Source organism: Osmerus mordax, chromosome 13 (assembly GCF_038355195.1).
Source record: "Osmerus mordax isolate fOsmMor3 chromosome 13, fOsmMor3.pri, whole genome shotgun sequence".
NCBI classification, from domain to species: domain Eukaryota; kingdom Metazoa; phylum Chordata; class Actinopteri; order Osmeriformes; family Osmeridae; genus Osmerus; species Osmerus mordax.
In genome coordinates, this window is record NC_090062.1 from 18,124,628 (window position 1) to 18,147,295 (window position 22,668).

The 22,668-nt window shown below is 42.6% G+C and overlaps 2 protein-coding genes across 12 annotated transcripts in view; both read left to right on the forward strand.

Moving 5' to 3' along the window:
• Positions 1-3,973: 3,973 nt before the first annotated feature.
• arfgap2 (ADP-ribosylation factor GTPase activating protein 2) lies at positions 3,974-14,844 on the forward strand. 4 transcript variants are annotated; one of them, XM_067249309.1, is made up of 16 exons: positions 3,974-4,092; positions 5,257-5,375; positions 5,827-5,899; positions 6,167-6,298; positions 6,605-6,700; positions 6,847-6,940; positions 7,621-7,674; positions 8,345-8,397; positions 9,038-9,174; positions 9,269-9,400; positions 9,642-9,770; positions 10,033-10,185; positions 10,310-10,436; positions 11,947-12,034; positions 12,787-12,908; positions 13,033-14,844. In XM_067249309.1, the coding sequence occupies exons 1-16, from the start codon at positions 4,021-4,023 to the stop codon at positions 13,051-13,053; spliced, it is 1,602 nt and encodes a 533-aa protein (XP_067105410.1). In that variant the 5' UTR covers positions 3,974-4,020; the 3' UTR covers positions 13,054-14,844. The 4 variants fall into 4 exon arrangements, with proteins under 4 accessions (XP_067105410.1, XP_067105411.1, XP_067105412.1 ...); XM_067249310.1 differs by having other exon boundaries at positions 6,605-6,688; XM_067249311.1 differs by lacking the exon at positions 7,621-7,674.
• Positions 14,845-17,917: 3,073 nt separating this feature from the next.
• Positions 17,918-22,668, forward strand: part of ppfia1 (PTPRF interacting protein alpha 1) — a 31,757-nt gene continuing 27,006 nt past the window's right edge. For 7 of the 8 annotated variants that reach the window (XM_067248587.1, XM_067248586.1, XM_067248593.1 and 4 more), the window contains exons 1-2: positions 20,539-20,838; positions 21,001-21,102. In XM_067248587.1, the coding sequence (XP_067104688.1) occupies positions 20,539-20,838; positions 21,001-21,102 (402 nt within the window). Of the gene's footprint in view, positions 18,581-20,538; positions 20,839-21,000; positions 21,103-22,668 lie in introns of those variants that run through there. The other variant, XM_067248590.1, reaches the window with a different exon arrangement.

Sequence of the window (22,668 nt, forward strand, 5' to 3'; positions counted from 1 at the left end):
CATCACACCTCAGAGGTGCCATCACGTGCTGTAAAGTAATATTGCCAAACTTTATTGTCAGACACAATACGGTGGATGCATCAAATCAAATGTATTTGTATAGCCCTTTTTACACGCCCTTCACATATGCCCATAGAACTGCCCCTCAACCAACCTAAACCCTCAAGGAAGACAAGGAAAAACTCCCAGAAAAACTCCCAACAGGAGGAAAAATGGAAGAAACCTTGGGAGGAACAATTCAGAGAGGGATCCCCTCCTCCAGAGACGGTTGGTGAGGGAGAGGAGCAGAACACAGGCTAAACATAGTCATACAGTGTCAATGGGTTTTAAAACACCAAAATCCATTATTCAACTTTATAGATGTAGGACAGGACCGGGAGACCTGCGACCAGGTCCAGCGTTGGCCGACCGACGACCAGGAAGGTGCTGACAGCTCAAACCCACCACACCACAAGGGATGTGTGTGGGGGGGGCAGAGAGAGGAGAGCAGGGATTAGAGAATGCCAGGAGCAGCTAACAGTTACAGTCATAATAGAATGAGATCCCCACCGGTCAAGTGTGGACTGGTGCAGCAATTTAACAGAGCAAAAAAGGGGTATTTGATGCAGCCCCAAACACCAAGACAGCGACAGCCCCCCTCGGTTGGAACATGAAATCTGCTCCAGGGGAAAGAACTCTAAAATAAGTTATATTTATAGAATAAGGATGAAAAACAACCCGTCCCCCGTTGCCTCCAAATAGTAACAGAAACAATAATAGTAACAATATACAGCAACGGAAACTATAACAGTAACAATATACAGTAACAGATTTACCTTATTTGTAACATCTAGATGTAACATCCAGATGGGGCAATGTGAACATATAAGCTATAATTACAATTTAAAAGTTACATGTGATACACACATAGGCAAACACACACCCCAGATTTACATAGAAGTAAATACACACATACTTACCTTTAACAATCGTAGAATTGACTAAACAATAACGTTTTTAACCTAATTTTGAATGTCGAAACAGTATCAGCCTCCTTAATTGAGACAGGTAATTTATTTCAGAAAAGAGGTGCTCTATATGAGAACGCCCTACCTCCAGCTGTTTTTTTCTTAATTTTGGGAACCACCAGATAGCCGGCATCTTGAGATCTAAGTGTCCTTGCGGGGCAATAGGGTGCAAGGAGACCGGAGAGGTACAGTGGTGCCAATCCATGCAGAGATTTGTAGGTTAGTAGTAGAACTTTGAAGTCAGCTCTGGCTTGGATAGGGAGCCAGTGTAAAGAGACAAAAGTAGATGTTATGTGATCAAACTTTTCTTGTTCTAGTCATTCATAAAAGAATCATAAAGTGAACTATTTTTCTACTGTGTGTTTATTGTATGTTGTGTGTAATTATGGATCATATTAATGTAATGTAACAAATGCGTAGCAGAGACAGACTGTGATGCAGAGCTGGGAGAGCCCCAGACACAGCACTCACACATGAGGTATGAATGCAGGAGAAGTTGGAGAGTGAGAGGTCGACACCTTTGTCAGCCAGCTGTTCCAGTACAGAGGGTGTTGTTGGGAGTAGAGAGGGTGTGTTGTTAGAATGTACACATTACATTCACACTGAGCGTGAGAGCAGACTGCAGCGTATCATCCGCATTGCTGAGAAGGTGATCGGCTGCAATCTGCCTACCCTCGAGGACCTGCACACCTCGAGGACCCTGAGGCGTGCGAGGAAGATTGTGGCAGACCCCTCCCACCCTGGTCACTCCCTGTTCCAGCTACTCCCCTCTGGCAGAAGGCTGCGGTCCATCAGGACCAAAACCTCACGCCATAAGAACAGTTTCTTTCCATCTGCTACTGGCCTCTTCAACAAGGCCAAGGACTGAGGGTAGGCGTATTGCAGCCAATCACCTTCTCAGCAGTGCAGATGATACAGAGGGCGTATCCAGCTGAAAACACACGTGCAGTATATTAATTTTTGACATTTTCAATGTCAAAAAGCAATGTTGTAGTTAAAGTTTCACATTAAATTTAACTGATATTTATATTTCATATAAATGGCTCCTCCCCTGAGGAGCTGTATATAATTTATTATAGGTTAACCCAGACCCATAGAAAGAGAGTTGTGACACTTCCATAGACTCCCATTGTTATCGAGGAATGCGGAAGTAAAGCGTGTCACAGGTCACAACTACATGACCTGTAGTTCCAAACATTGCATTTTCCACCATTCAACCCATTCATTTTCAGTGTCTCCGAAGCAAGTTAGCTGGTAAATTGATGAAAATCCTTAATTTTTTCAGATTTTTACCACCACATATCAATTGTTATTAGTAGTATTTCATATAACTAGCTTTAGATAAAGTTTATCGTAAGATTATAGCTTGTTTGATTCGAAACACAGTTAGAGCTCGACTGTAGGTCTAGTATCTAACATAAGCAACACTTTTACTGAAGCTAGCTAGAGAGCACATGTATCATAACCAGAAGTCAGTTGGCTTATAGTCTGTCAAATTAGTTCTAGTTATTGGTGTTCGTTGGCATACAAAGAAAGTCTTCTATAGAGCTCTTAGCCTAGTTAGTAGAGCTAGCAACAATGAATTGCAGATTAAGGGGTCCGAAGCAAGTTAGCTGGTAAATTCACGAAAATCTTGCATTTTTTCATATTTCGACCACCACATATCAATTGTTATTAGTAGTATTTTTTATAGCCAGCTTTAGTTAAAGTTTATCGTAAGCTTGTTAGATTCTAAATGCAGTTGGAGCTAGACTGTAGGTCTACGTAAGCAACACTTTTACTGTAGCTAGCTGTACGTGAATCATAGCCAGAAGATCACCGGATCACTACAAACAAAAGGAGTGGAAGAACACTGGACATATTGTACAATAAAATGTTTTATTGAATCCAGTTGGTTGCCTTGTTTATTCTGTTCTATTTACCAAACTCCTTAATTGTCTTAAATTGAGCAGTTGCTGGTGATAATGGTTAGATTCAACTTGCATCAAGTAATACAAATATAAGTGCTGTTAATGTGGTCAATTGTAAGTGGGCTGATGAATAAAAAAACGTTTAACAAGTCCCATTTACTTCAACAGTCGAAGGTTAAACGTTAAGTGGAACAATATAGTCCTCATTAGGCTACTGTTTGGTATGTACAGTATGGTCAGAGCCTGTTTAAGGATTATATTATAGACCATAGGACCATATTAGACATTCTCTGGTATGGTACAGTACAGTTGGTACAGTATGGTAGCTATCATAGACATTTCTTAGCCTGGCTCTGCCCTCCTACATACTTCCGCTCAAATTAGATTTTGCTTCTGTACTAGGTCTGGCCATGAGGTATTTAAGTCAGATGTCTCCGGTTAATTTTATACCGGCCAATCAGCGAACAGAGGGAGTGGCTGAGAACGATGACGTTGATGTCTTGCGCTAGTTTGTGTTGTAGTTCCGTAATGTCGGCGGAGAAAGATGCGAGCTAAGCCATTCGGTCCGTTGTACCAACGCTGCCGAATATCCATAAGCTAAAGCCAGAGCAAGAACAACGAGCCTGTTTCATTTGTTTCATTTGCCTGAGAAAGCGACTTCCGTTGGCCAGCTTCATTGAAAACCATTCAAACCGGTTGACAGCAGTGTTTTTTTTTGGAACTACAGCGAGCTACATGAACCACGTGATCACGTGTCGGCGAGATCAAAGCGTGTTGCAACTCTTTTTCTAGGGCTCTGGGTTAACCCTATAAATTAATCCTCACTCCAGACACAAGACGTGATCGCTTTTATTGTTGTGAAGCATAAACAAAATACAGATTGTTTTCTTAATGCATTAAAGGACAGTATCACAAAACTTGTTAGAATAAAAACCTAGCATTCTGGCAGATGGATTGTTTTCGGCACAACGCCTGTCTCGCCATCCTGAACAAAAGGTGGCGATGATGTACCTATTTGAGGTTGGTAGCAGTCTGCCGTTAGCCTTAAACTGAAGAAGAAGACGAAGAAGAAGTTGAAGAAGAAGAATTAGAAAGGTGACAAGATGGCTACGGAACCAAACAAGAATGAAATAATGACCATTTTTAAGAAATTAAGATCCATACCAACAAATAAGGTAAAACTACATTATGGTGTGATTTATGTTGCTAGTTAAACGTTAACAAAACGTGGCACGTTTTTTCATCCATTTATTGAGTTATAACTCAGCTATAGTCAGCTAACTGAACTAGCAAGCTCAAAGTGGACGCTTCGGTTCGAATAATCTAATGATTTGAGGTCTATTAGCTACTTTAGCGCTATGGCAGTTTTGTGCAAGTGGTTAGATAGCATTATTGTAGCTAGAGCTACATCTACTTGCGTTATTCGCAGGCTTTTCAGTGGCGTTGGTTACCACTGGCTAGTAGCTTGTAGTCCAGGCTAACGCCGCCGACAAGCCTTTTCTTCGTAAAACCGTCAACCAATCCAGCCACGTATACAGTCCGGCTACATACCAGTACTACTGTAGCTAGCTAAATCGCTACTGTTCTAACGCTAGCCTCCTTACAATCCACCTGATTATTAGGTGGTAGCTTATGTTCCATATTCTTGTTAGCACTGACTGATAACTAGATTTAGGAAGCTACAATCTCCCGTCCTGTGTATAGCTTGAACGGACCGCCTAGCCAAAGACAAATTCGTGTTGTTTATGTCTGTTAGAGGCATAGTCTAGATTGTTGGTGGCCTTGGATGAATCTGGGTAACACATCCCTTCTGGTGGTGTTAATGGTGGCTCTTATAAAGATCGGGAATAGGTGCGTTGTGCTTTCCGACGTGGTTGCCTTTTAGAGCCACTGCAGAATCAGCTCCGTCCGAGGGTCACTGCTGATCCAATGCGGAGTCCATGTGATGTAGTACGCTATCCCCGGGAACCCATACTCATAGATGACAAACGGAGTTACTTCGCCCTAGCCGCATTCAGGTACGCCTGCGAGTATTGGTGCCGGGGGCTCGAACTCCTTGTTTAACACAACTGCGATAGCCTACATATCCCCGGAACCCGAGGCCAGAACTCTGTCGATAGTATCCGGTGCTGCACAGTGAGCTGGTCGCGGTGTCGCAGGACGCTGATATATTTCCTGTTAAAAAGTCTTGAACCATGGGGTAATAAAAGTGAGGGACTTTTATTGTTTTTTTTTTGTAGATAAAGACCATCAACAGAGACCCTATAGTTACAATTTCACACTGTGGAAGTGGCAGATCTTAATGTCTACATTCTTTCCCTGTGTGTCTGTTTACCCAGGCATGCTTTGACTGTGCAGCCAAGAATCCCAGCTGGGCTAGTGTACCATACGGAGTGTTCTTGTGCATTGACTGCTCTGGCATCCATCGATCTCTTGGCGTACACTTAAGCTTCATCAGGTAGATCGCTTAAGCATTAGGAATTAGACTCCAGGATGCTCTGTAATAAACACAGTGACACACATTGCAAAATGTTTTTGATCTTGGTTTCTCTGCACCTTGTCAGTATTTTTCAACACTTTAAAATATGTAAATCAGTGGATAGAAATTGGGTACATAGAGAACCAACATACATTTGACTTCTTAGTTAAAACCTTTCAAAAAAACAGTTTTGAAAGGTTTAAGTGACATTGATGCATACATGGTCCATTGATTTATTGTATAATTTCAATTGTACTTTTGTAAATTACAATAAAACATATTTTTCCATGTATTATTTAGTATTGCTTGTATTTGTTTTTTTTGTTCATGTTTCTAAAGGTAGCCAGATATTTTGAAGGCCTTGTGTTGGTCATCTGTGCTGTTTAGTCTGTTTAAACTGTTGGGTGAACTGACTGCTTCTGTTTGTCAGATCAACTGAACTGGACTCCAACTGGAACTGGTTTCAGCTGAGATGTATGCAATTTGGAGGCAATGCTAATGCAGTAAGTTAAAGCAATCGCATGCTTGTGGAGGAGCAGCTATAAAGGAGAACAGGGATTGCTCTACTTCTGGCCCGGCACAGATATGTGCCGGCACGTCAGTTGTTACGGTGAAGAGGGTGAAATAATGTTTTTGTAGACTTTGTGTTTGTGGTTGTATTTAGTCGTTGATTTAATCTGAATATGGCCTCCTGCCATGGGCTTGTGTATCAAATGTAACAGAAGTCTCAAATCTTGTAACTTCATTAATGTTTTTTCCGTTGTCTAAAGGCAGCATTCTTTAACCAGCATGGTTGCTCCATCAACGAAACCAATGCCAAGTACAGCAGTCGTGCTGCCCAGATGTACCGAGAGAAGATCAGACATCTTGCCAATGCTGCCCTGTCTAAATATGGTTCAGATGTATGTAGAGGAGTCCAGCAAGAACCTTTTAGCTGGTTTGGTGTTTGTTTAACATTGTATGCATTTCTGCAAAGTATACACATACATGTATAACTTTTATGTATGTAAATGTATATATATTTTTTTTGTTGCAAAAGTCTTAGGCACTCAATCGTTTTTTACATGAATATTGTCTTAAATATTTATTGTTTCGTCTTCTGTTTTGGTATATATTAGCTAAACAATTATGGGAACAGCTACAGTGTTATCGTTTTAATTTAAAACAAGATATTTACAATAATAATGGCTATCACTTGTCACCTACAGTTGTGGATTGATACCCCGGGAGTGATCGGCCAGTCAGTGGCTCCTGAGAAGAAAGAGACAGATTTCTTTGCCGAGCACACTCAGGTATGCCGTCAGGTATGCTGTGCTAGTGACTTAGAAATGCTGTCTTAGTTAACCCTAACAACCAGGGTTAACCCTAACCAAACGAGGTGTCTGAACCGTTCAGGATTAGGACCTCCATGCTTCATCTTCTGAAAAAATATTGCTTCTTTTGCTTTCAGCCGGTGAACAGTTGGGATATGGAGTCCCCCTCCCTGGGAGAGCAGAACGTGCTGCTGGAGGAGCGCTCCCAGCCCCCCGACTGCTGCCTCTCACGTGAGCACCGCACACCCAGCCGGGGGGCACAATCTGTGGGCAGTAGGGAAGCATCATGTGGGGCAGTAGGGAAGCATCATGTGGGGGCAGTAGGGAAGCATCATGTGGGGCAGTAGGGAAGCATCATGTGGGGCAGTAGGGAAGCATCATGTGGGGCAGTAGGGAAGCATCATGTGGGGCAGTAGGGAAGCATCATGTGGGGGGCAGTAGGGAAGCATCATGTGGGGCAGTAGGGAAGCATCATGTGGGGCAGTAGGGAAGCATGTGGGGGGGCAGTAGGGAAGCATCATGTGGGGGGCAGTAGGGAAGCATCATGTGGGGCAGTAGGGAAGCATCATGTGGGGCAGTAGGGAAGCATCATGTGGGGCAGTAGGGAAGCATCATGTGGGGCAGTATTCTGGAGGCAGTAGGGGAGGAACATGTAGTGGGACAGTATGTGGGGGAAAATCTCCTCATGACCTGTCGACTATAGTGGCTGACAAGATGCTTAGTCTTCAAACTTCAAAGATATGACCTCAACTGAATCCCGCAGTGGACGTATAACCATTTACTTTTGTTTCTTGCCGTAAGGGTTAACAAAACTTGCACACAAAGTAGATTCTGTATTGAATGATAACTATAAGGACTTCATTCCAGTAACGTACATGTGGTTTTGCACTCACCTGAATAATTGTGTTCAGAATCGGAGGGTCCTAACATTGAGGGGCTGAGTTTGTCACCCAAGCAAGCCGGCGGTGAGTCCTGCAGATCATACATTTACATCTTATTTACATTTTACATTTACATTTAGTCATTTAGCAGACGCTCTTATCCAGAGCGACTTACAGTAAGTGCAGGGACATTCCCCCGAGGCAAGTAGGGTGAAGTGCCTTGCCCAAGGACACAACGTCATTTTGCACGGCCGGGAATCGAACTGGCAACCTTCCGATTACTAGCCCGATTCCCTAACCGCTCAGCCACCTGACTCATCTTATACTTTTTATTGCATTTTGTTACTGTTGCATTGTTTTTGCTGTCTAAAATAGAGAACATCTTTATTATTGAGTTTAGCAAATGTATAGCAGTCACAGTAACTATGCCTTTTTGTTGAATAGAGGTCTTTCTCCCACACTCACCTTTCCCACTGGAGCTACTGATACTGTGTCTTTGGGTCGTTTAATCAAACCAATGTGATTGTTCCTTTCCCAGAAGTCCCTATTCCTAGTTGGTTGGCACAGCCTCTATGGTTGCCATGGAGAAACAGTCCTGATTATGCTCGTCTATCCTTTCTGTTGTATTACCCCTCAACTCAGTATTTTAGGAGAGATAATTATGTTTTTGGCTTTTTCACCAGCCTTTATCAAAATTGATGTGAGATCCTTAATGATGCCTATTATGATGTTTCATAGTAAGTTTGTGTTTCAGATGTGAAGCCCTCCATTATTGGGAAGAAGAAACCGACCACGGCTAAGAAAGGGGTGGGTATCTGAGGGCAGATCCTCTAGGTGCAGGCTAGGGTTCATTAGGGTTCAGTCATAAACAGCCTGATGACCGATTTCTTGTTCCAAGCCCTATTGGGGCCAAAACTAACTTAATGGGAGCCTGGAAGGCCTGGGGGTTAAGGTTAGGGGTGCTGGGTGCGGCTGGAAGGCCTGGGGGTTAAGGTTAGGGGTGCTGGGTGCGGCTGGAAGGCCTGGGGGTTAAGGTTAGGGGTGCTGGGTGCGGCTGGAAGGCCTGGGGGTTAGGGTTAGGGGTGCTGGGTGCGGCTGGAAGGCCTGGGGGTTAAGGTTAGGGGTGCTGGGTGCGGCTGGAAGGCCTGGGGGTTAAGGTTAGGGGTGCTGGGTGCGGCTGGAAGGCCTGGGGGTTAAGGTTAGGGGTGCTGGGTGCGGCTGGAAGGCCTGGGGGTTAAGGTTAGGGGTGCTGGGTGCGGCTGGAAGGCCTGGGGGTTAAGGTTAGGGGTGCTGGGTGCGGCTGGAAGGCCTGGGGGTTAAGGTTAGGGGTGCTGGGTGCGGCTGGAAGGCCTGGGGGTTAAGGTTAGGGGTGCTGGGTGCGGCTGGAAGGCCTGGGGGTTAAGGTTAGGGGTGCTGGGTGCGGTTGTGACTCTCTGCTGTCCTACAGCTGGGGGCCAGGAAGGGCCTGGGGGCCCAGAAGGTGAGCAGTTCCAGCTTCTCCCAGGTGGAGCAGCAGGCGCTGGAGGCTGAGAAGATGAAGGAGGAGCGGGCGGAGGAGGCCAAGAAGCAGGCTGAGGAGTCCATGTGAGGAAACTGCGCCGTCCTCAAAGTTTTCACATCGCTGGTGTTGAATAATATTGATGTGGGGTTGTATTCATTTCAAATGATGATGTTGCAGTGTAGCATCAATGCGGTTGGCCTACAAGGAACTGGAAATTGACAGAAAGATGGAGGATAAGAAGATGAGCAACCTGGAGGGGAGGAAGAGAGAGCAGGCTGAAAGGCTGGGCATGGGATTTGGCAACAGAAGGTAACAGTAGAACATATTTGCTTCTTAATTAGAACGTCACAATTGTCTTGACTGTTAGAAAATAGTGACTATTGTAAGTGGTAAGGCCTCAGCCTTACATGGTACGTGCACTAATCTGAAGAGCTGTGTCAGATCTGTCTAAACTAGACTCTAATTTATGGTCAGAGGAATAATGAGCAGATCATTTAAGCTTACATAATGAATGCACAGTGTTGTTTTAAGGTTGTATTGTCTTTCCCAGTGCCGTTTCTCACTCAGTGATGTCGGAGATGCAAGTGATCGAGCAGGAGACTCCTGTCGGGGCTAAGTCCTCTCCTCGCTCTAAACTGGACATGTTCGATGAGCCCGGCTTCACATGTGGACCCCCCAAGTAGGTTCATAATCTTGCCTTTCATTGACTTTTGCATTTTTTTTAAATGATGCAACTGTGTATGTAACTGTGCTGTAAATGGTAAAAGGAATTTCTGGTGCTGGTGTATATAGTGTATCTCTAGGGTTAGGTACAAGGATAACCATGTGTGTTCTGGGTGCAGGTACAAGGATAACCATGTGTGTTCTGGGTGCAGGTACAAGGATAACCATGTGTGTTCTGGGTGCAGGTACAAGGATAACCATGTGTGTTCTGGGTGCAGGTACAAGGATAACCCATTCACCACCGGGGACAGTTTTGGGACCCGGTGGGACGCCGAGGGAGGGACTGCCTCCTTCACCTCGTCTTGGGCGCTGGAGAAAGTGGAGCCCAAAGAGGAGGTCACCATCTCCAGCATCCAGCCCATTGGAGAGAGGTGTGTGTGTGTGTGTGTGTGATTAGGTCAGTGTGTGATTAGGAAGTTTGTGTGTGTGAGATTAGGACTGCGTGTGTAGAACATGAATGAACCCAGTAGTGATACCTGCTGCTCGTGTGATCAGACTGCCCAACCGTCGCAAGGCCGAGGCGAGCTTGTCCGTAGCAGAGTCCAGTGAAGCCAGGCAGAAGTTCGCCAACGCCAAGGCCATCTCCTCAGACATGTTCTTTGGACGTGAGAGCAATGCAGAGGTAAAAAATGTAATACAAATGCTGGCTATTCTACTTATTGGGTGTACATGCCTATGGCAAGGCTCAACCTATATTCTCTCTTGTGTATATATATATTAGTGGTGGGTATAGATTAATTTTTTTAATCTCACTGTAATCTTGGCGTTAATCTAGATTAAAATGGCTCATTTGAATTCTGCCGAAGGCATTCAGAATATGTGTGCTACCCAAATAATGACCAGAAGTAAGTCTTTGAGAACGGGTTTCTCAAGCCAGGTGGCGCATTAGATCTCCTGTTTCCAAAATGCATCACAAACTGCTTGAGAAAGCTGTTTTACTATGATAATTGGTGATGAAAATAAATTATGTTCAATAAGATGTACTTGTGCCTCGGTTGCACTCAAACATCTTAGTTTGACAGCGACTCTTCCCCTGCGCTACATCAGTGCTTGATAACATGTAGCTAGCTATGTTTCCAGCCTGTGATATCAACACCCTGTATTTTTTACTGCCTTTCGACTGGTTGGCTCCTGCGATTCCCACATATCAGTAGTCTAGTAGCACTAGCTTCGCTTTAAAACTGACCCCCTTGTCTTCAGACAGGGACGTTGTTACTGACACAGAATTATCACTTCCGGTAAACTTATTTTAGCCGGTTTTACAGAAATACATTTCAAGCATATTTACGTTTTTGGGGGCATTTTTTCAGTTTACAGAGGGCATTGTTTGAATCGCAATTCTGCCAAGATACTGCCAGTGGCAACTTTGTTAGACATAGGTTAGGACCATTTTTACACAAGTTTGCCCTATTATTTTATTTTGATGCCACTTTTTCAACTATGTGAGGCTACAACATAGCCTGTCACCATTCCCTCTTGCACCAAGGGAAATGACAAGAGAACCCTGTGTCATTCTACACTTCAATATTAGTATTCTGAAGTGTAAATGAGCAGCAACAAATGTAGCCTATGCTTTTTAATCTATGCCATCTTCATAAATAAAAATGTATGCATACCTAGGCTATTTAAAATATACAGAAATATCAGTTGTAAAATTTCAGATTTAAATTTTCAACAAAACTCACCCATCATCAACCGACGAAAGCACACCTCAGAATTTCCCCAGAAATTGTACCCTCTGTAGTTTAACATTTCTTTTCATGCTAACCAAAGATCCGAGATTTGAGGTCCAACAATCGAATCAGCATGTGATCTTAAACATGGCATCAGCATGTGATCTAAAACATGGCAACATTCTAGGGTCATTCTTCTGGATTGCATTAAAAAATGTAGATTATTGTTCCATAGGGACAGTAATGAATGTGTTACACAAAGACGATGGTTCAGGTGGAGGAAGTGTGATGAAGGTGAAGAGTTTGCATGGGGTAGAGATGAGTGGAAGAACACAGACTTGCAGCAATGAATGAAACCATATCATCGGGTACTGGACTTCCTCTATTTCCTGTCCACAGCAGTCTTATTAGCAGTCTTAAGTGTAGGAGGACATTGATGTAAATGTGTTTTTGTTGCAGTATGATGCAAAGACACGCTTGGAAGGCATGTCAGGCAGCACATCCATCAGCTCTGCTGACCTGTTTGGAGAGAGCACTGATCGCACAGGTAAAACACTCTCCAAACAACCCTAATCTACAGGTAACCCTAACCCACACCAGGTAAACCCTAACCCAACTCAGGTAAAAGTTACTTATTGATGCTATTTTCAACTGTTCCTGTTAAATACAGATGTTTTGTTGATACTGACCTGTGAAATACTGTTACAACACTTCTGACCCTTAATTTTCTGCTGTACCAACTGCACAATTTTGTATGTTGCTTTGGATAAGTGTCTGCTAAATATAAAATGTGTTTGTACCTGTGCATGTGTTTAGCAAGGGCTTGTTATGTGTTTGTACCTGTGCATGTGTTTAGCAAGGGCTTGTTATGTGTTTGTACCTGTGCATGTGTTTAGCAAGGGCTTGTTATGTGTTTGTACCTGTGCATGTGTTTAGCAAGGGCTTGTTATGTGTTTGTACCTGTGCATGTGTTTAGCAAGGGCTTGTTATGTGTTTGTACCTGTGCATGTGTTTAGCAAGGGCTTGTTATGTGTTTGTACCTGTGCATGTGTTTAGCAAGGGCTTGTTATGTGTTTGTACCTGTGCATGTGTTTAGCAAGGGCTTGTTATGTGTTTGTACCTGTGCATGTGTTTAGCAAGGGCTTGTTATGTGTTTGTACCTGTGCATGTGTTTAGCAAGGGCTTGTTATGTGTTTGTACCTGTGCATGTGTTTAGCAAGGGCTTGTTATGTGTTTGTACCTGTGCATGTGTTTAGGGCTTGTTAAACCTCCTCTTCTCTGGGGTTTGATGTCCTGCAGGCGTGTCTGGGTTTGACAGTGTGTTACCCACCAGCCCTGACATCGCCCAGTTCAAACAGGGCGTGAAGACAGTGGCTGGCAAGATGGCGGTCCTCGCTAACGGAGTCATGAACACCATCCAGGTGAAGGAACTTGACAATATACACAAAAATGGATCAAATGTTAACCTATTCGCCAACATAAATGATCATATTGACAGAGAGTGGATCTGGCACTCACAAGTCCTTCCTGTTTTGTGCTAATTAGGATCGCTATGGCTCCTACTGATCAGCCCTGGAGGATCAGCCACCGTGTTGTTTAGGAGAAATGACTACTGCTAAGTGTTCTGCAGTCTGCCGTGTGTGAGAGGAGAGGTCTCCCTGTGTTCCTTCACCTGTAGAGAGCAACAATCAGACCGTTTTTTTCTTTCTGAAGTACAGCACCAGGATTCCGGTTTTAAACTGTATTTTATCCTGTTTTTGGTCAACAATTTCACAGATTCAGAATTAGATTCAAGTGATAAAATCAAACTGACACATGATACAATTTTATGGATGTCTCTAAATTGAAGACGTTTTATTTTGGAAACACTGAAATGTCACTCATTAGCAATTATAAATCGGGGGGGGGGGGGGGGGGGGATTTTATAACAACAATAACATACTTAACATTTTCTCCCATTTAATTTGCGTTCAGTATTTGCTGATATTACCAGTTTTTTGGGATCCAATTTCAATTGAGGTAACCTCCAGGATATAAAAAATGTTAAATAGTAAACTAAATACAATCATTTTAAATTGTGTGTAACTGCTTATTCAGTTTACAATAAGAATGTGTCTTGGTGTCCTGACTAGCAGGCTGCTGGGCGTCCCAGGATGCAGATGCAGCATGTTGCCAAATATGCAACTTTGTCCATCACCTTATTGGCTTCCTGTCAAAAGCAAACGGCAACAAATTTAGTTGCTTCTAACATGGCCAAAGATGTTGAAGATCATTCTTGAAGATCTCGAGAGTATATATATATTGGTGAGAACACTGCTAGTGTTTGAGGGACAGAGTGCAGGGGGGATGCCGAGACAACAAGACTGATGCGTTCTGCAGTATGGCATCAGTCGTGTGTGTGTGTGTGTGTCACACAGAAAAGACTGATGCCATACTGCAGAACGCATCAGTCTTGTTATACCCACACTATATATAGGACCCACTAATTGTAGTCATAGTTCAGGTAGGGTTTAGGTTACCTAGCTGAATCGCATCCATTGATCTGATATTTAACTAATGTTGTCATAAATTCACTAAATTGGCACAAAAAAAACTTGTTGGAACTAGTTTTGTGAAGAATAAATGGTCAAAATACACTTACCATTTTTACTTGTGGAATCAGCAAATACTCAACAGGATCACATGAAACCAGTTTAATAATGGTCTGTATGTCTTAGTTTAATCAAGTCAATCAAATGCTACCCTCTACACAGGCTGGGTCCATGAGACATTTATGTACAGTAGATTTCTATAAAGTATCAGTCTCAGAATTAGCTTTATTTGCCATGTAAGTTCACACAAACAGGGAATTTACTGTGGAAGGAAGGAGCATACTAGTCTATGATCTGACCCTAACCCTGACCAGGGGTGTTGAGCTGATGTTCAAGCATGTGCTCATGTATTTAAACAGAAATCTCAAAACAAATGTCAGTTCTACAGGTGAAAACGACAACAACAGTACCACAAAGGTTTTTTCTTTCTTGATGTTCACATCCATGTTTTTATATAAACAAGTTATTGCCCAGCGGCCTGTGATCGAATGAATATTTCGACATAGCAACAAAGCCATGTTGGGACTGTCTGGGAAAGACTGGTGATCTGTCTGGGCACGAGTCACCTTCTGCTTTAGTTTTGCTCTCCTGATTCAAAACCATGAAGTGTTTTTCCTCATTCTGTTGTTTGCCGTGTGGTTTGATTTTACCAACCTAATTATGGTCGTCATTTTTTAAATTAGTTTTAACATTTGAATCTTGAAATGTTTTAGTTGATGTGAATTGTCGTGGATCAAATGTTATAAAGAGGCATATTTATCTGTAATAGCGTGTTTCATGATTCATTTTTTAATTGAATTTGTACGGAATTAATTTACAAATCCAAAACTTATTTAAATTGAAATTCTTCACCAATGCGCAGTTATGAAGTCGGTTGGGGCCAGGCTTGATTGAAGCTCGGTTTTAACACCGAGTTTGTGGAGTCAGGTGGCTAAGCGGTGAGGGAATCGGGCTAGTAATCCAAAGGTTGCCAGTTTGATTCCTGGTCATGCCAACTGACGTTGTGTCCTTGGGCAAGGCACTTCACCCTACTTGCCACGGGGGAATGTCCCTGTACTTACTGTAAGTCGCTCTGGATAAGAGTGTCTGCTAAATGACTAAATGTAACACGCTTCCCTGATGCTGCATGTTTTAAGAAAAGATCAAGTTCAAGACCAGGCCAAAGTTGGTAACTGGTTACTACCAGTAACCAGTTACCAAAGTTGGTTACTACGGAGTGATGTGGCTGCGTAAATCAAGTGTAACTGGCCAGAGGAGTGCAAGTGTGTCCGGCCCAAGGTCAGTTTCAGATCACTTAATCCACAGCAATTGCTTGACCGAGCAATAGATGCTTGTATGTACAGACTCGTAAGCCAAATACCGTACGTAGTTTGGTATTTGTATTCATCCAGTCAGTTAGCTATACAATGACAATCGGGGGGGTCAACTCAGTGCCCCCCTGCCGCCGCCCCAACCAAGTAAACGGCAATGGCACAGACAAACTAAAACTACAAACACTATTGTAGTAATTTCTTTCTGAAATAAAAAAGTGGATCTTTACAAAACTACCAGAGGAACATATTTGACTGTTCATCACAAAATACGGTAGTTGGATATCTCCAGATTCTGACAAGCAATGAGACAGATAAATTAAGCTATCTTACTTGATACAGAGCTAGCGATAGCTATCTTTTAAGTTGGTGGGTGGTTAACCATGTTTCTATCATTAACATTCTTGTGAATATTCTACAGCTAATTGCCATCACAAATACATTCGTGACAGATTTTTTGGGGGTGTTAGATAGCTAACTTGCCTTTCTTGAACTTTCTCACGACGCAGAACGTACCGCTACGTAGATACACTGAGGTGATTGAACCAGCACACTGCTGGTCACTCGCGCTGTGTTTATTGAGTGAATTTTGACTAGATCAGTCACTGTAATACTGTGTGTGATATTCCCTGCCATAAAGTCAACATTTCTGTGTATTGCCAAACTGTTACTGAATGAATATGGTAAATATATTGTAATATTTACGATTACAGGTAAGAACGATATATAGCTAAATGTATCGACCCCTAAATGTATCGACCCCCCCGAACTGTGGTTTTTACCTCATCAATTCAGGACCAAGTGCTGCCCCTGAAAGAGCCACAGGCTCCGGCGGACATTCACAAGGGCGTCGGGGTGGTGAGCAGCAAAATAACTTAAAACTGGTTCCTATTTCGCCTGCATGGGCATGGGAGGCGTTTTTATTATAGCGTCAATTGATATGGACTAATTCTGAAAGTGTCTCTCTGGGCCTGAAGGCTTTAAGTCAGGCGCTTGTGAGATTAATTTAAGAGCTAGTCTTTTCATTTGAACCCATCGTCTTAATAATTTAACCGAATCTTTTTCTATAATTTTGGGCATGAAAATGTACTATTCGCGTTAGAATAGCAAAAAGTAAATTTTGTCTTGTAACTTTTATTTAGAAAAGCATTTGACGTAATCAACCGGTGTTGTATCACCCGATGCATGACTCTCTGGATTGGCACCCCCTCGCGGGAGCGCGCGCGAATCAAAGAGTGAAGGATTTCGTCTTGATATCGCAACCAAACGAAAGGGAGACAGAAGTCTCACATTATACTTTCTTTGTTATAGAATTCAAGAGAAGAATGTCGGTTATCTGTGTAAATATCAGATGCTATTTTCAACACAAAATCCTTAAAATTCGTCATTCAAAGTAACAAACGTGAACCAACATTCTTGCTCCACGACATCTCATTCTGAGGAAATATACCCCAGTATGACAACCAAAGGAAATTTATTTTGTGTAGCAGGTTCAAAGTATTTCACATGGCTCTTCATACTAATGTATAGGTTCAAAGGCATTAGATTTTAATGCAGTTAGCCTGCGCTTAGGGTGGGTTACTCAGACAGGTCGAAAACAACAGCCTTCTGATCCAGAATAGGCTATCAGATGTCCTGAAAAGGGACCAAAGGTTAACATGCCTATAGCCTACAAAAGACAAGTACTAAAAACGATGTATCATTTACATTTAGCAGACGCTCTTCTCCAGAGCGACTTACAGTAAGTACAGGGACATTCCCCCGAGGCAAGTAGGGTTAAGTGCCTTGCCCAAGGACACAACATCATTTGTCACAACCGGGAATCGAACCAACAACCTTCTGATTACTAGCCCGACTCCCTAACCGCTCAGCCACCTGACTCCCAGGTGTCAACTATGTATCAACATCAAAAGAAAATGTTCTCACCATCAAATCCTTTATTAAGATGGGAAATAATACTCTTATTGTTTAAGTCAATGAAATAAAATAAAAAATCAAACATAATCCCACACCTACCATGAACTATTCTGATTTCAGACCTGTCCACCCTATACATACACATGTATTGATATTAAATGGATGCTATTAAATGTACATTAAAACTAATGCCTTTGAACCTATACATTAGTATGAAGAACCATGTGAAATACTTTGAACATGCTACACAAAAAAAAAAAGAAGGATTTCAAGACGAAATCCTTCACTCTTTGATTCGCGCGCGCTCCCGCGAGGGGGTGCCAATCCAGAGAGTCATGCATCGGGTGATACAACACCGGAAAAGGAATTCCTTAATGAGGCTGGCTTCATCTTGCTGCCGACAAAGACGAACTACGAAATATTTGATAGAAATATATTTTTTTTCACGCAAAGTTTTGTGCAACGTTTGAGGAACAGAAAGTCTAGCTGTTTATAAAAATGTGTAATTACATTTTTTAATAAATTTGAAGTTAGAAAAAAAGTAGATCTGTGCTACAGCCAAACAGGCTGTGTTGAGTAGTGGTGATGTGGTGACGCGGCTCGCCGACGGGAGGCTAAAGCAACTTATCTTGCTAGCTAGCTAGCTGGATTAGACATTAGAAAATGTTTTTGGAAATCTGATCTGACTTTTGCTGTCATGGAATCTGGAGTAAGAACTGCTTTTTGCTAGGTAGCCGGTGAGGTTACAACTGTTAGTCTACCACTTTGGTTCGTAACTAACGTACTTTTGAGCTATTTAGCATAAATTTATAGTTTATTGAGACTGTTGCTAGCTACAGTAGCTAGCAAATACTTTGAAGTCGTTATAAACAAACTACAGTAGACAGTGTTGCTACCAGTAAGATCATTAGCTACATTGTTAAAACTTTCGGGGTACAGCTAGTAAACGAAATATATTCGTCAAGACTTGACACTGTTTTCCATATTGGTGTCTTAGGGTACAATTGGTAGCCAACTCGGTTTACGACTATCCAGCTGAAGTGTAGCATAGTCGGTATGAGTCTGGTTTTGCGGCCTTTGGAATTATTTTCTTTTTCGACAGTTGTTTGGACCTTTGGTAGTTTGTATTTTATATTTTTCTATTAACATTTTCACGTTACTTTGGAAGCCAAGGCAGATCTTCGCGAGGTAGAAAATTATTTTGCAGCAAAAGAAAAGTGGACATCATAAAGGACCTCAGTTAGCTAGCTAGCTAACCTAAGATACTTATCAAAGGTAAGATGACTATATAACTATTAATGTAAATCAACGGAAGTTGTAACAATGCTTATATTTTTTCAAGTTGTATGATTTATAGTATTAATTACAGTCACGTAAAGAGTAATTTATCACATTAATTTCTTGGAAACATCTGAGGCTGGTGCTAGGTTAGACACAGAACTTTGGATTTCTAATCGGAAGTCTGGAGACTATTGACCTCCAGAACTTCTTTGACAAATCGCTAATTATTGCGTTTTTTCAAGTCACGTTCCATCGCTGAGACCTACTCGACGGCATCAAATGCCGTTTGGCTTTAATGTAATTCATGTTTTTACTTCAAAAACTTAAATTGATAGAATATGTATAAAATAAGGGTAGGCTATATCCAAATAGAGTGATTTGATGTCCATGAATGCTGTATTTATTTAAACTATAGTAACATTATGACGCATTAGTTAACTAGTTACCTAGCTTGCTAAACTACTGTACGTTCACGTTGCAGTTTAAGAATGTACCGACATGCCGGACAGGAGCCTTTTGACAAGCTGGTGTCAAAAGCCGACTCTGTCTACTTCTTTACAAATGACAGGATTATTTTTCTGTTGGCGTTACAAAAAGCATGATCTTTTTAAATGTTGTATGAAGTTTTCGGCTAGTCACAAAGGAACATGCCGTTACCTTACACCCAGCCATATATGACAGAATTTGCATGGACGTGTTGCCCTCTCCACGCATCTGGCCATGAAAGTCTAAAAGTTACAAGTTACAATCATGGTTTGGTGGCCATCACACTTTGTTGATGACTTCACACTTTGTTGATGATTTCAAAATTAGAAACAGGTTTATTGCCAAGTATTTTTTCAGATTCAAGGAATTAGCTTTGGTGATATGATGCATAACAATAAAGATATAGTGCATTGACAAAAACCGGCGGTGAAAATACATTGAATTAAGTTACAAATTAACAGTAGAAGATGTGTTATAAGACGATAAGTCAGTGTGGTTTGGGCTTTGCTGATGTGGCTGCGGATGAGAAGAAACCGTTCTTCTGCCATGAGGTGATGGACCTGATGCCTTAAGCTGGAGGGGTACTAAGGGAGTGTGTCCAGGGTGGAGGGTGTCCAGGGTGGAGGGTGTCCAGGGTGGAGGGTGTCCAGGGTGGAGGGTGTCCAGGGTGGAGATTGTCCAGGGTGGAGTGTGTGCAGGGTGTCCAGGGTGGAGGGTGTCCAGGGTGGAGGGTGTCCAGGGTGGAGGGTGTCCAGGGTGGAGGGTGTCCAGGGTGGAGGGTGTCCAGGGTGGAGGGTGTCCAGGGTGTCCAGGGTGGAGGGTGTCCAGGGTGGAGTGTGTGGAGGGTGTCCAGGGTGGAGGGTGTCCAGGGTGGAGGGTGGGGGTGAGTGATAAAGAGGGTTAGGGTGTTGGGAAGGGAAATCTAGAAAACCTGAGCCAGACTAGCTTGCACCATGAAGAACTAATCCCCTGGATTATCATGTGATTATACATGTTATGTTCTCTTGCATGTAAACAATCTAGTGTTTCAGGAACGCTGCGGCTCATCTAACCTGGGATCCATAAAGTAAAACTAGTCAGTTAGAAATGTGAGGCTTCACAACTTCAATAATGGTCTTTAAATTAACGTTTATTTTTTTATTTCATAGCTATTCTTTTTATTCCCATTTTTATATTTGGCTTGCTAGGTATCTTAAGATCCCTTCTACTTCAACTACAAGGATAACCTGCACGGGGGGGCGCTAGGCTTTCTCTAGGTGGCCAGAACACCTAGCGTTATAGGGAGTTTAGGATATAATCTAGAATCAAGCAGTGAGTTAAGATAGATATTTTGTGTTCAGAGGTCATAATTTGCAGCACAGCTGTCTGTTGGAGAAGTGTATTAGCAATTATAAGTATGGTCTTCTTCTAATGGCTTGAGGAAGGGAAAGCCATGTATCTCCCTGCTCCTATACCCCTTTTTAGCAATGTTTGTTTCGTCCCTCCTTGGCCCCTTGCAGATGATGTGTGAGGTGATGCCTACCATCAGTGAGGCAGAGGGGCCTCCAGGGGGCGCAGGAGGGGAGCTAGGCTCTGCCTCCCCGCTGCAGTCAGACTCAGAGGGACACTTTGAGTCTCTGATGGTGTCCATGCTGGAGGAGCGCGACCGGCTCCTGGACACGCTGCGGGAGACGCAGGAGAACCTGGGGCTGGCACAGGGCCGGCTGCACGAGGTCAGCCACGAGAGAGACTCTCTGCAGAGGCAGCTCAACACCGCCTTGCCTCAGGTCAGAAACACCATTAACGTGCTCCTGCCTCAAATCAGAAACACCATTAACATGCTCCGGCCTGGATAGAATGGAATCTACTGCACAAACACAATTCAGCTTGGTCTAATAGGGAGCCATTAGAAACCTTGCCCCCTTGTTGATGCTGTCTGTGTTATGCAGGAGTTTGCAGCGTTGACCAAGGAGGTGAACGTGTGTCGTGAGCAGCTTCTGGAGAGAGAGGAGGAGATCGCTGAACTAAAGGCTGAGAGGAACAACACACGGGTTGGTACAGTAGGATCATACTGGATTGTAAAGTAGGACAGTACTGGATGGGACAGTACAGGAGGAACGGTACTGGAAATAACAGTACAGTAGGACCACACTGGATAGTACTGTTCAACAGTACTGTATAGTACAGTAGGACCATACTGGATATTACAGTAATACAGTACAGTAGGACCATACTGGATACTACAGTACAGTTCTCTAGTATTAGTGTTGTTTAAGCTCCGAATCTCCGTTGCTAAATCTTGAAAAAAAAAATCTTGTCTATTTGGTTTTGTCTTCAACCCACTCTTCCACTCATTTTCCTAGGGGACTGGAAACAAAAATAGGGTTAAAGGAGTCTTTGACTTATTTTATAGGGTATTTCACACTGTTCCTTAAGGTCTCCGAATAGGGTATGGAACATTGGTTGGGCTGAAAATGGCCCAGGTGCTGTTCTATGTGCCCTAATGCAAACCTGTGAAATAGCCCTAGAATAAAACTAGAGGTTTTCACTGTATGTTACCCACCGAACCGTCGTTATTCAACTATGACAAGGTAAACTCGGTTTTGCAGTCAATGACCCCTTTAAAACAAAGTTGTATTCTGACACACAACACTTATCAATAATATGCCAAAATTAAATGTATATTCCTCTGGCTAGCAGTGCGGATGACCTGGGCTGTATTCAGTGTTCAATGACATTAGAATTTATAGTAGTAAGTGGTCTTCTGCAGTGCTGCCCTCTGTTGGTTGCCCCTGGCATGGCGCTTTAAAACAATGATGACGGGAGCTGACAAAAGGGCTGTATAATGTTTGGTATGATTTACATGTGATGAGAAGAATGTGGATGTTTTGGCCATGTGTATTTGATGTGTACATTTATTATCCTGTTATGAGTGTGTATTTATTTAGTAAATAACTGTGTAGCTGTGTGTATTGAGTGTACCTGTGTGTATTGAGCAGTGTTGTGCATGAATGCGTTCATTGAACACGTAAATTTTTATGAGAACAATGAACTGAACACAACTTAATGACAAATAATGAATTTGAATGGTGAACACGTTTATATTATCTATAATATAGGTCTAGCTAAAACGGTGGTCTAGCTAAAACGTTACGGAATGTTTTCCTTCTCCTGAGGAGAGACACTTTCTAAATTGAATGCTTGCACCATGTCGTTGCTCAGTGCCCGTAACATTTTTGCTATGTAGCCTAACCTAAACCAACTAACTCGACTTCGCACTACGTTACCCATGATTCATGGCACACACGTAGACCAAACAAGCAACGTATTCCAAGACAACAGCTCTCTGTCTCATAAAAATGGCAAGTGAAAGCAGAGACGCAGACTCAGCGACAACATCTGATATGATGCACCTTCTTATTTTTTGCGGTATTTTTACACACAGTAAACACACACCTTAAAACTATGAAATGAACTGAACTATGAACTAGTTCAGAATTTAAATGGTGAACTATGAATGTGAACGATTCATATTTACTTGTAAGAACTGAACTTTGAACTAGTTCATGAGGTATGAAAGTGCACAACACTGGTATTGAGTGTACCCGTGTGTATTG